The 13728-nt window shown below is 44.1% G+C and overlaps 2 protein-coding genes across 2 annotated transcripts; one reads left to right on the plus strand and one right to left on the minus strand.

The window, feature by feature from the left end:
- Positions 1-3395: 3395 nt before the first annotated feature.
- On the plus strand, positions 3396-6745 carry LOC542109 (uncharacterized). The gene is made up of 3 exons (NM_001279580.2): positions 3396-3859; positions 5002-5210; positions 5877-6745. The coding sequence occupies exons 1-3, from the start codon at positions 3589-3591 to the stop codon at positions 6342-6344; spliced, it is 948 nt and encodes a 315-aa protein (NP_001266509.2). The 5' UTR covers positions 3396-3588; the 3' UTR covers positions 6345-6745.
- Positions 6746-8316: 1571 nt separating this feature from the next.
- On the minus strand, positions 8317-13513 carry LOC103638929 (hexose carrier protein HEX6). The gene is made up of 3 exons (XM_008661722.4): positions 13126-13513; positions 10607-10926; positions 8317-9565 (listed from the first exon to the last, which is right to left on the minus strand). Exons 1-3 carry the CDS (start codon positions 13265-13267, stop codon positions 8465-8467), a joined length of 1563 nt encoding a protein of 520 aa, XP_008659944.1. The 5' UTR covers positions 13268-13513; the 3' UTR covers positions 8317-8464.
- Positions 13514-13728: the final 215 nt, after the last annotated feature.

Here is a 13728-nt window from a genome sequence, read left to right on the forward strand (position 1 = left end):
CTTCGTCTGAAACCCTTGAAAGCTGGTTAACAATAAATCCTTCAGCTTCTGCCATGAAGTGATTGTTCCTGGTCGAAGGGAGGAATACCAGGTCTGAGCAACACTCTTGACAGCCATAACAAAAGATTTTGCCATGACTGCAGCATTGCCACCATACGAAGACACTGTTGCTTCGTAACTCATCAAAAACTGCTTCGGGTCTGAATGGCCGTCGAATACAGGGAGCTGGGGCGGCTTGTAGGACGGGGGCCAAGGTGTAGCCTGCAGCTCAGCGGACAGAGGAGAAGCATCATCAAAAACAAAATTCCCATGATGGAAATTGTCATACCAATCATCTTCGTTGGGAAAACCCTCCTGATGAAGGTCTTGATGCTGAGGCCTTCGGTGTTGCTCGTCCTGAACAAGATGACGAACTTCTTCAGAGGCTTCGTCTATCTGCCTCTGCAGTTCAGCTACCCTGGCCATCTTTTCCTTCTTGCGTTGAACCTGCTGCTGAAGGATTTCCAGATTTTGAATCTCCTGATCTAGATCATCCTCCGGAGGTGTTGGACTGGTAGCCTTCCTCTTCTGGCTTCGTGCCTCTCTAAGAGAAAGGACGTCTTGATTGGGGTCCAGCGGCTGTAGCGTGCCAGCCCCTGGTGCTGAAGCCTTCTTCGGCGGCATGACGAAGGTGATGCTTGCCGAAGATGTTGAAAAGCTCAAGAAATGGAAGTGAGTTCACCGGAGGTGGGCGCCAATGTTGGGGACTTGTTCTCAAGCACTTCAAGAGTTAAGAACAAGGCAACATAGAAAATGTTAATCGTTAATGTCCTTCGTCCTCCGAAGCATTATTTCCCTTGGGATGTAATGACTTGCGGACGAAGGTTATGAAGGACATACCTTCATAAACTCATCAGACAATGACGAAGGTGATAAAATATAATATAAAAGAAAACATGAACAATCATTTATTATTGAGCATAAATAAAAATATTATTGAATCACAAGTGTACCTTCAATCGGAAGGAAATGACAATACAAGTGTGACGCAAAAAGCGAATGCCAAGTCAGCGTGAACAGTACGGGGATACTGTTCACCTATTTATAGACACGGGACACAGCCCTTACAAAATTACATTCATGCCCTTTACATTTGATAATAACTCTATAGTAGTCTATCGAGGTCTGAATAGCCTTTTCATCTTTAAGTCGGTTCCACTCTTTGCTGTTACGCCGAAGCTTTCCTGCTCAACACCTTCGGCTCTGTATCAAGCTTCGTATTATTCCGGCCTACTGCAATGCCGACTTTAGTCCGAGGGTACCTGTTCACACATTGTACTACAGAAATACTGTTAAATCCTGTTTTTGAGGACCTTCGGACGCCGAAGGTCCCCAACAAATTAATACTCCTTTTATTTTAAATTATTATGTGCTTTAACTCTTATTTTTATATCTATATATATATTTATATCTATATTCATATGAATGATGATAAATCTAGCATATATACAAAGCATATATTAATTAATTATTGTATAAATTTATTAAAAAATTAAACGAGTTTTATTTGGGACAAAATAGAACATCAAGACTCGTCTCTGTCCTAAAACGCATCTAGTATTTAGAAAAGCAGATAACGTAGATAGGAAATTAAACCATTGCCCCTATTAAAGGCATATGACACTTCACATACGTTTGACATACCTACTAGCTCGCAGCTTCAGGGGGTGTTTGGTTACACCCCGCTAAAATTTAGCCCCTGTCCCATCGAATGTTTGAACCTCCGTTCCGGGTATTAAATGTAGTCGGATTATAAAACTAATTTGTCAGCCGAAGATTAAAAGACGAGACGAATCTAGTCCAGTTGGTTGGGTCTATATTTCATACTCCTATTTAAAAGTCAAACGCTTGATGTGACCCGGGCTAAACTTTAGCAGGAGCAACCAAACACCCCTCAAAGACGAGAGCCTTGCTGTGGTCGTGCAAAGTCAGGAAATGATATCCGAACGAGTATATGAGAAGTTTATAGAGCCTAGCTCCATCATCTTTTTTGTTTTTGACAAAAAAGTTTTTTCTCTCTATTTTTCCCACATGTTGTTGAACCTGCTGTTGTTAAATGTGGCATATAGTACGCAATGTTATTAAAACTACGTTTAAGCGTCAAAACTCTAATTAGAGGTTGAAATTGTGTTTTGGCGTTCTAAACTGTAAAATACACATGTGTTTTAGACCATTAGCTACTTTTAGGCCCAGTCTGTTAGTGTCATTGTTTTGAACCTCTATTTCGAGAAGTAAATTTCTGTTATTAGATGTTAGCAATTTTATAGAATTTTGATCAAACTACGATTTGTTTAACTCTAAAAGAATAAAATTTATGTCCTTTTAGAGCTAGTTTGGCAACCCCATTTTTCAAGAGATTTCTATTTTTCTAAGAAAAATTAATTCATTTTCCATTATAAAAATGCAAATTCCTTAAAAAAATAGACTTGCCAAACTAGGTCTTAGAGAAGGGAGCATACTTGTGTGGCCACAAACATAGGCGGATCAGCATGATGCTTGGGTATTCTCAGGAATACTAAACTATTTTGACAAAAAATGAGTATGTGCTAATGTGCCTGGTCTAAAAAAAGAAGTATTTATGTGTATTGTGTGTATACCATTTATACTGAGTGAAATTGTGTTTAGTTTCTACGTCCAAAGATCCTAAATTTATACCAAACAAGTAGAAAAGTGACACAACAAACACTTCGATACCAATTTTGTCACAGTTCTTTGCCCCGTCGAAGACCTACCTGCACCGTCGACCTCCTATAGCCACGACGCCACCAGGTAAAGGCCAACCCTAACCTTAGGACGTTAGAAGAGATGAAGGACATATTTCTGCTATCATGACGACTCGACAAATTTTGTGTTCATGTTGATTTGGACGTTTTTTGCCAAAACGAATCTCACAAAAATAGACTAAGAAGAAAAATGTTTGAGTGACAGAAACCAATTTTAAGGTGAAACGAGGCATCCCACTGAGCGATGCACTGGGAAGTGGGAACTAAGTTAGGAACACTTGTTCCAGAAGAAAAGAAATATACCTCCATGTCCTGAAACAGATGGGAAACGAACAAGATCGAGTGGTTGGCCATTGCTCAGTGTGTCAGACGGTGAAACGGGCAGGAAAATGAAGTTGAAAACGAAACCACAGGAGACCAGAGGCGAGCGCGCACGCGGCCCGCAACTGTGTCCACTGGATAAACGGCCAGGCACAGAGGAGAGGAACCAGTCAGGAAGGGAGGCGTGCCCCACAAGCCGCTGCCCGAGTCCCCCACGCACACGTATTTCCGCGCAAGAATATCCGCCACGTGGACGGCCCACGCTCGCCGACCACCTTAACCAATCACCACTCAACAGTTGAGTTTAACCCCGCCTCCTCTCCTCTCCCCTCCCCTCCCTTCTTCATCTCTTCTCCTCACAAGGCTTCCTCCCACCACCTCCAGTCCTCCACCGGACCACCACCTCCAGTCCTCCACCGGACCACCACCTCCACCACTCCTCTCTCAGAACACGCGCAAACCGCTCGAACCCTAGCTGGTGGCGGGAGGCGGAGGTGGCTCCGGGATGACGCGGCGGTGCTCGCACTGCAGCCACAACGGGCACAACTCGCGGACGTGCCCCAACCGCGGGGTCAAGATCTTCGGGGTGCACCTCACCGATGGCTCGGCCATCCGCAAGAGCGCGAGCATGGGGAACCTCTCCCTCCTCTCCGCGGGATCCACCAGCGGCGGCGCGTCCCCCGCCGACGGGCCCGACCTCGCCGACGGCGGCGGGGGCTACGCCTCCGACGACTTCGTCCAGGGGTCGTCCTCCGCCAGCCGCGATCGAAAGAAAGGTCAGCTACCGCCCGATCTCCACCCCTCGATCATCCACCCGCTACCGCCCGATGCAGAACCCTAGATAATCCATCCTTCCAGCTCCTCCAAGCTTTTCCACCCCTCTTAATCTTTTTAGATGCACCTAGTGCTCGTTGATTAGGTGCCTGTAAGTTTTAGGAAACGGGTACGACTCCAGAGAGAGAACATTAATGGTGGTACAACTACCACACTGCGAGTACGACTATTCTATGGATATTGTACTAGTTGACTCGATACGTATGGTACTCGAAACTCGAGTTCAACCCCTAACTGGTACAATGACCACCTATGGAGGCCCTGTACTGTTTTAGTTAGGCCATGCGGATGCTTTAAGAAGCTCATCTATAGAAACTTTTAGAATATGGGTTATGCATTGTTCCAATCAGCGGCATCAGTTGATTTTGATGAAATTTGTCACGGGTTTGCGACGCTGAATAGCTGTGGAGGACTGGAGGTATAGAGAGATGCGTAGTCAGAGGTATAGGGCTGCGTTATCAGGAAGGATCTGCCGAGCAATTGAAACTGCTGCGCTAACTGCTGACGCGTAGTCTTATGTATGCCATACATGCGCCAATGGCCAAGGTCTGGTGTAAATGTGCTACTGCACTGGGATGTAATTACTATTACGCAGTGCCAAGTAACGGCTGTCCATACTTGATAAGGAGACACGTTTTTTCACATGTTATGGGGAAATAAAAATAAAATGCTTGATAAATGACTACCAATGTTCTGCAAGTTTTATCTCTATTGTTATTATTGCTGCTGATTCTTGTGAGATTTTTTATGCGAACAATGATAGCTAGATCTTGGTTTACACTTGGTGGTGGGTGGTAGCTGTTTTAGTTTGAGTCAACTGGCACCTTCTTCAGATTATGCCCTTTTTTAGCTCTCCTCTGATTTCGTGCTGTTTGGCTATTCTTCTATTTGTCAATGGCACCCTTCCTATATGATTTGTTCAACAGCAAAGTGGCGGTGCTAACTTTTACCATGCTCTGTTAATATGCTGCTGTTGATTCATTTCAGTTCACTGTCTTCTTGTAGCTACACATATTGCTGCCTGCCTTCATGGCTGCATTTTGGGCTTTCTATGCCATGTTGCTGATTAAGGTTGCTCTGACAGGTGTTCCTTGGACTGAAGAAGAACACCGGAGGTTTTTGCTGGGATTACAAAAGCTCGGGAAAGGGGATTGGCGAGGAATTTCTCGTAATTTTGTGGTCTCAAGAACACCTACTCAAGTAGCAAGTCATGCTCAAAAGTATTTTATACGCCAATCAAATATGAGCAGAAGGAAGAGAAGGTCTAGCCTTTTCGACATGGTTCCTGATGAGGTAACTTGCTTGGTCTTAGTCTTCATTTCTACACAAATATTGCTTGCTATGGCCTTGTTTTATACCTATGCATGTGTTGTAACTACATTATTGCTTCTTTTTGTAGTAATATTTATCATATTACTTATACTAGTGCAACTTTTTGGATCTAGTTCTGCAGCTTGTATGTTTTCCTGGCAGTCACTGTTTGCTGTTTAAACAGAGTGTAAATGGTAAAAGGCTAACTGTGCCATTTAGGCCGTAACGTTCCATTAAATGGTTGGACCGTTGAAACCATAAAAAATTGTCTGAACAGCTTAAACAGAATAAAGTTAAACATGAGTTAATGGGCTAAATTGCCGTTTAACTCACCGTTTAGTCAATAGGTAGATTATAACAATCACAGTGGCACCAAATTAATTGACATTGTAATTTAACTCACCGTTTAGTTAATAGGAGGATTATAACTATCACATTGTCCTGTTTAGTAGAGTTCGACTTCTTGATTCGTTTAGAGTGATTTAGAAGTGATTTTGTTGGGGATAAAACGCAGATCGGTCAGGGTGGGATTTTTTAGCCGTTTGGCTGTCTAGGAGCGATTCTCACAGAGAATATGGAGCTGTGAGCGCTTCCTTGTGGCTTGTGCTTTGCATATAATTTGTGAACTGTGTTCTGTTTGTTTTACAGTCCATGGACCTTCCGCCCCTTCCTGGAAGTCAAGAACCAGAGACCTCAATGTTAAATCAACCGCCACTGCCTCCTGCTGTGGAGGAGGAGGTGGAATCGATGGAGTCAGATACTTCTGCTGTCGCAGAGAGTTCTGGAGCTTCTGCTCTCATGCCCGAGAGTTTACAGCCTACCTATCCGATGATTGTTCCAGCTTATTTCTCGCCGTTCTTGCAATTCTCAGTTCCTTTCTGGCCAAATCAGGAAGATGGAGGCGATCTTCCCCAAGAAACACACGAGATTGTCAAGCCTGTTGCAGTTCATTCCCAGAATCCAATTAATGTTGATGAACTCGTGGGCATGTCAAAGCTAAGCATATGGGAGCATGGTCAGGAGACAGTGTCTACTTCTCTGTCGCTAAATCTGCTAGGGGGTCAAAATAGGCAGTCGGCTTTCCATGCAAACCCTCAAACAAGAGCTCAAGCCTGATCATCCCCTACCAGCACAGAAACTGCATTTTAGATGGAATCCTGGGCAAAATAAGCTTTGCTCTTTTTTCTTCTTCTAAATTTAAGATCACTGAGTCATAAGGTCACTGGTTCGAAGTAGCTTCTCCGTATTTGCGGGGAAAGCCTGCCCTGGTTTCTCTCCTTCATCAGACCCCACTCATATGGGAGCCTTCAATATTGTCTTTTTTATATATTTAAGATTGACCGTGCTCGGTAGCTTGTATCATGTGCTGTAAGTTATGCTATGTATGAATGTACCTGTAGTTTGTATGGCACGCATGGTATGCCACTCTTATGTTAGCAAAGTCATTAATGTTAGTGCTGATCTTTATGGTTGTAATTTTATAAACTTCTAAAAAAAAGTATAAGCCAGTTCTTTTCAACTGCACTCAGTTCTCTACCTGATGTTTCATTGCTGAAGATGCTGGTTCATCGCTGGCCATGCAACTCTTTTTCGTTCTTTCTTTTTATGACAAAGCAGCACGGCGCTGGCGACGAAGCAAGATTGCGATACTTGCGGAGTTCGCTGTTGCTGAATCTGTCCTATACCGCGTTAACACTTTTGTTCTTTTTTTTAACTGCCATGGTTTCACTTTATCACTTTGTTTTTTGTTTGTTGTAACTGTGTTGCACAGACTGTTTGGTTGCTCTCGTGCAACATGCTTGTGGACTACTCTTTCGGATTCTCTTGAGTGGGACCTTATCTTTCAATCCTGGTGTCCTCATTTCCATTCTGACCAAGTGTTTACATGTGGTTGGTGGTAGCACTGACAAGTGACAAGTCCCTTTCAGCTTATCTTGGCTATCCAACTATCCAAACACACAGGACACAATGCCGCTTTTGTATCTTTAGCAAAAGTCTTCCGCTTCGTGCGCGTTGGTGGCTGCAAAAGTTTCAAGAATCATCGAAGATCCTTCCGCAATTTATTCTCTCCTTTTTCTCTGGGGACCGGTGATATTATCGTTTTGAAAATAAGGCACGAGTGTTGCCATCGTCAGATAAAAAGAAGGGGGAGAAGAATCCGAACAAGAAACAATAAAGTTTTTTGTCAAAACGGAAACGTGCATCAGAGTATCAGACAACTCATATAGCACTTTGATCAGTGACTTCAGGATCACCAATTTGTTTGGTTGATTTGCTTTTGACAGCTGAGCACAAAAAACAAATGGCACGGCTGTTTCTACATTGTCATATTCTATTAACAGTTCTTGTTCACTACCTTCGGAATGGCCAGCCGTACCTATTGACAATAACAAACAGATCAGTTAGGGAGTGTTAAATGCACTAGAGCTAATATGTAGTTGGCTAAAAAATTGCCAGTGGAATTAGCTAGCTGACAAATAGCTAGCTAACTATTACCTAATTTGCTAAAAGTATCAAATAGTTGAACTATTAGTTAGTCTGTTTGGATATTTTTAGCTAATTTTAGTAGCTAACTGTTAGCTATAGTGTATTCAAACAACCCCTTAATTGTATTTTATATACAGTTCTGCACCTAGGCTATCTCTATCAGCTCTTCTATTACAACGCCTATCTTATCTTATATTTTGAACTCTAACTGTTTCCACTCTGTAAACGATGGTTACTACATTACAAGACAATATTTTACATGACCATATGCACGATCTGCTCGCCACATCCTTACATTAGCTACCCACAACCCTATATTTCCCTTCAGGTTTGATCAGGTACACTTGAACTCAGAAAGCAGAAAGCACTAGGAACCAGGAGGCTATGTCCGCTAGGAGACCTTAATCCTTTTCTCTGTACTGAAGTTAACTTATCAGTAGTGTGTGTTTGCCATCGTTGTTGATCAATCCTGTACGCATCATCAACGTGTGTTAGGTAAATTTTCCTTCTACGGCCGATCATGAAAGAAGAAACAGCAGTGCGTTTCAACATTCTTGTTATATTAGTGCTTCTGTACTCTTGTACCATTTGGAACGGTTAGTTGTAGGAACTGGCAACAACGCCAGACTGATAAGTTTACTCGATTTACATACAAATGTACATTTACATCAGCTTGTCGCGATCGTATACTATGTTTTTCTTTGCAGTTTTGATCAAATACACATACACACACCCGACTCAGAAAATGACTAAGACAAGCCCGACAAAGCTATATTCCCTGCTCCTGCTTCTTTCCTATCCGCTTCCTCTCCCACAACCTTCTTCCAGAACCAGTGTGTCTTCCAGACCTGCTCCATCTGCTCCATGGGCAGCTTCTTGGTCTCAGGCAGGAACAGATAAACGAACAACGTCATCAGGCAGATCCATCCACCGAAGACGAAGAACGTCGCCGACTTGACGCGGCAGAGGACCTCAAGAAACGTCTGGCTAATCACAAACGTCATCAAGAAAACCACAGCGACCACGATGCTCTGCCCCGCGGACCTGATCTCCAGCGGGCAAACCTCGGCAGGGACCAAGAAGGTGAGAGGGCCCCACGACCACGCAAAGCCTGCAACGAACACACACAGTGTGGTCAGCACCAGGTACGCGTACCCATCACCCATCTCCTCGTAGTCCCTGAACTTCGCAGCCAGGATCGCGCCGACGGTGAACTGCGAAAGTATCATCTGCACGCCGCCGGCAAGGAAGAGCTTCCTGCGCCCAACCCTGTCGACCACCACCATCGCCACGACGTTGGCAGACGTCGCGCACAGGCGTGTCACCACCGAGGACAGGAGGGACGCGCTCTCCTTGAGACCGATCGTCCTGAACATGACCGGCGCGTAGAAGTTCACCACGTTGATCCCGCTAACCTGGTTGAAGAAAGGGACCAGCAGCGCCACCACAAGCTGCGGCCTGTACTTCCTCTCGAGTATGCTCCTGAATGGGTACCGGGTTGCTCGTGAGAGGTCGCTAGCACGGACCAGGTCGTCGAGCTCTTTCTGGACCGAGGCCGTTCCGCGCAGCTTCTGGAGCAGCACCCTTGCCTTGTCCGTGTTGTTGCCGTCACGTTGGATTATGAAGCTTGGCGTCTCGGGGAGGAAGATCGCGCCGATGGTTAGGAATGCGGCGGGCAGTGCGGCCATGGACAGGGATATCCTCCATCCCCATCCTGCTGTGATTTTTATGACGAAATAGTTGAGAACGTTCGCGAACAGGATGCCAAGGCTGATGCAGAGCTCGAAGCCGTTGTTGATTGCCCCGCGGTATCGGGGTGGCGCCATTTCGGACAGGTACAATGGGATTGACTGCAAATCAAATGTGACTTGCATAGTATGATGTTAGTATGGATCTAATTGTTCTCTGGGAGAAAGAGATATTAAGAACGGCATGCAGCTAGTATAGTCTGTACGTCAAAAGTAATTATCTCTAATCCATAAGAAACGTGATTATATGACAGTACTATGCAGACAGTGATGTGTTAAGACTTGTGGTCATAGTTGGTGCTCTTGCACAATGTGAACTTCTGTCACTATTTTTCTACTAGCTATTCTAATTATTAGAAGTTGTTTGGTTTCTAGAGACTAATTTTTAGTCTCTCCATTTTATTCCATTTTAGTCCCTAAATTACCAAATACGTTTCTTATGGATGAACTAAAATGAAATAAAATGGATGAACTAAAAATTAGTCCTTAGAAACCAAACACCCAATATTACTGCAAGCTGAAACTAGAAAGTTCAGATTACATCACAACTTTTACTTTCAGCTATATTTTATCTCCATTCTGATATATAATCACTTCACTTGTTGAAAGCTTGAAGGTTGCTTAGTAAGCAGTAACTCTGTAAGAGCGCATAATTCATCAGCAGCAAAGACACTTGAAAGTCATAATAAGCCAAACATGTACTTTTGTTCAACTTTAGCGATCTATTGTAGCCAACTTGGGAGCTGAACAAATGACATCCACAAGAAGCCTTTGTTTTTAACCACCAAGTCCAACTCAATGAAATACTTGATCTCAAGTCTGATACTGATTTCATAGCCACACAGGATTTTCTGAGTTCATGCTAGACTTACTGCACAATACATTTAATTTCCAATATCTAGATATTAGAACATTCATCCAGCATGAAACTGTTGTGCTGATTTCTTGAACTATATATCATGTTATAAGCAATTCAAAAATCTTCTCTACTTGAATGTGCTAGATTGACCATACCTAGGCCTTTGTTTCCTTCAAATCTAAATTGACCTATATGTGTGACAAAGGGAGTACTGCTCAACCGATTTATGGTGTTTTGAGCTAAATATATGTGCCCTGTTGAGTACTGATTCAAGTATAAGTTACCTGATTAGTGAACCCCAGACCAATCCCCAGTAGAATCCTGTTCATTAGGAGCATGGGAATATTGGTGGCTGCACCACCGAACACTGAGCCCGCGATGAAGACACTGCCGCCGATCAGCATTGATGTGCGACGGCCATACCTCCTTGTGATGGTTGCTGCAGCCAGAGTTGCAACAAGACCGGCGATATAGAGGGAGGACGTGAAGACGGTGAGGAGCTCGCTGTTGAACTCGCAGTAGTGGCTCACTTTGCTGTCCTGCTTCTGACGGTACACCTTTGGGAAGAATCTCTTCAGGAAGCAGTCCATTGAGGTAAGACCACCTATCAGACACACACATACTTGAAGACACTGAAAAATTCACCAATTCCATTGCTAGAGATTACTACGGTTATAGATGGCCAATAAGCATGAGGCCCGCGAGCCCGGCACGAAGCCCGCTGTTTGGGCCCGGTCCGAGCCCGGCACGGCCCGGTTCTATGCGGGCCCAGGCCGACCCGGCACGAACAAGCGGGCCGGGCTCGGACAGGAAATTAGGCACGGTGAGCTAGCCCGGCACGGCCCGTTTACCTCTAAGCCCGTTAAGCCCGCTTTTTTTACACTAAAACGTGCTTTTCGGCCCGCATAGCCCGCTTTTCGGCCCGTTTTTTCGTGCTCGGCCCGTTTAGGCCCGCTGTGGGCCGGGCTTGGACAGGAAATTGAGCTCGCGTGCTTAGACGGCCCGGCCCGGTTTTCTATCCGTGCCTAGACAGGAAATTGAGCCCGCGTGCTTAGACGGCCCGGCCCGGCCCGGGCCGGACCGGGCCGAGCGGTCTGTTTGGCCATCTCTAACTACGGTACAAATTTTCATCTTAGGTTCTTTACACGCATAAAGGAAACATGTTCATATTATTATTGCCAGGTTGCAGTTTGAGAAAAGACAATGAAGCTGCGTTTGAGACCTGTTTGGCTTTGAGCAATCTCGTGTGCCTGATTGTGCACGGCTAGGGATGAGATGCTTGCTTAAGAGGTCAGGACAAGAACTAGTCAACCTTCAGTATCGGGGGAAATTCTTTGCCACTCCACTGAGATTTTGTCTAGTACTTTATTTATGATGAATTTTAATTGCCATCAAAAAAATATTTTAATTCCTTCTATGCCACTCGGATACAATTTCTTACTCTTCCATATGGCCATGCCATCGCCACTTACTTAGAAGGGTAAGAAAATTGTATGTTCTAATCTCTCTTATTCCAGCAGCGATGACATAGAAGGAGTGATTATAATATTTACGATGGTGAATAAAGTACCGAGCAAAATTGTAGTGGCATATAGGGAATTGTCCGTTGGATAATTTTCTTCCTCTCTTGTGGACTGTAGTAGTGAAGTTGATAGATTGTGGACTGTAGTCTGTAGTAGTGAAGTTGATAGATACTTCGAAGTAGAACAGTTGATTACGAGATAGGGATTATGTGGATGACGATCAAGGATGATCTGTGGACCCTTCTCGAGTTTCGACCACTCCTGCTACAAAATGGTCAAAGATTGTGTTCATCCATAGCGATGAATGCAGTAACAGCTGTTGCTGGCAACGGCAAGTCGGCAACCAAGCTGAAGAAGAAGTGAAGAAACGGCATGTCCGACGGATTGGTGGTAGTGCCACTAGCTGTTCACTCCGACCCCACCTTCTCATCATTTTTGGCCCATGCAATATAGGATGAAAGTGGTAATCTAAACTGTTAGAACAAATTTAATATTTTAAAATAGATATGTATAAAATTTGACGTTGATCTTTTCTTATGTTATCAAGCACATTAGTACAAATATGAATAAAATATTATATAAGATGTTTTATGTATTATTTACTTCCTACAACACAAAAAGTTGAAAAAATTACCGAATTTGTTTCCGAATCCATACCGAAGTTTATATCTATTATTTGAGAAAATATAGGATGAATTTGAGGTTTACCTTTTATGAATCTTAACAAGCTGGATGTTAAAAACAAGAATATAAATTTGTATTGTATATTTTATATCCTATTTATTCGCAATCAAATAAAAAACTGATTACCGAATAAATAACGTTTCCGACCGTTTTCATCCCATGCATCTTAATTTCAGGCCCAATCGGCTATATAGCCGGACGAATAGGGGGTGTTTGAATAGGGGTGTTTGAATGTATTAGGTCGTTGGTTAAAAATTTGCTAGTAGAATTAGCTAACTAAATAGATAGATTGTTTATATGTCTTTGATTAATTTTAGTAACTAATTATTAGCTATAGTGTATTCAAACACCCATACAACTAATCGACCACAAAATCCTGCGACCTGATTTAGATCAATTAGTGGCACTACCAATTACCAAATCGCGTATACTGAACGTATTCTGTGCACATGAATGGGCACAGATTGAATCTGGACCCTTCATCAAGTGAGCGTGTGTTTTTTTTCTTTTCTTCCAAATATTCAGCTGGGGGCGGGGGGAGAGAAGCGTCGAACACCGAAGGAGAAAGCGAGAGTAACCGCGCGGGACGTACGGACCGGAGATGCCGAGGTCGTATCCGAAGAGGACGCCGCCGCTGCCGGCGACGACGCAGGACAGCACCACGAAGGGCGTCACGCGGCCGCTGTAACCTTCTCCGCCGTCCGCCGGAGCGCCCTCCACGAACGCCCCGATCGCCATCGACAAATCGGTCCCTCCTCCCGGCCGCCTCTCGCTCGTTCTAGCCCCTAACCATCTTCAGTTTCTCCTCGGCAGGCCGAGTGTGGGAGTGTGACGGCTAATAAACGCTGCCACTACTAGTATTCCACTACTAGTATTCGGGTGGGTGTTGACGTGTGCACTCGCCGACTCCGCCCGCTTCGAGTACTCCACTCGGGCAGGTGCCGGCGGCCCGACGTCTTTGACGTGTGTTGGCTACTGGCTAGTTTCATGGTTCGTGATCGGGATAAATACCGAAAAGAATACGTAAGCTATTTTTGAGAGTGGGGAACTTCACATGTTTGGTGTTTGGTTAGAGGGACTAAAGATTAGTCTCTAGTTTTTAGTCTCATTTAGTCCCTTTTTTGCCAAACACTAGGACTAAAATATGGACTAAAATGATTTAGTCTTTAGTCCTTCAAATATGTGCTAAAAGAGACTAA

The sequence above is a fragment of the Zea mays genome, chromosome 9 (assembly GCF_902167145.1).
Source record: "Zea mays cultivar B73 chromosome 9, Zm-B73-REFERENCE-NAM-5.0, whole genome shotgun sequence".
In the NCBI taxonomy this organism is placed as follows: Eukaryota; Viridiplantae; Streptophyta; class Magnoliopsida; order Poales; family Poaceae; genus Zea; species Zea mays.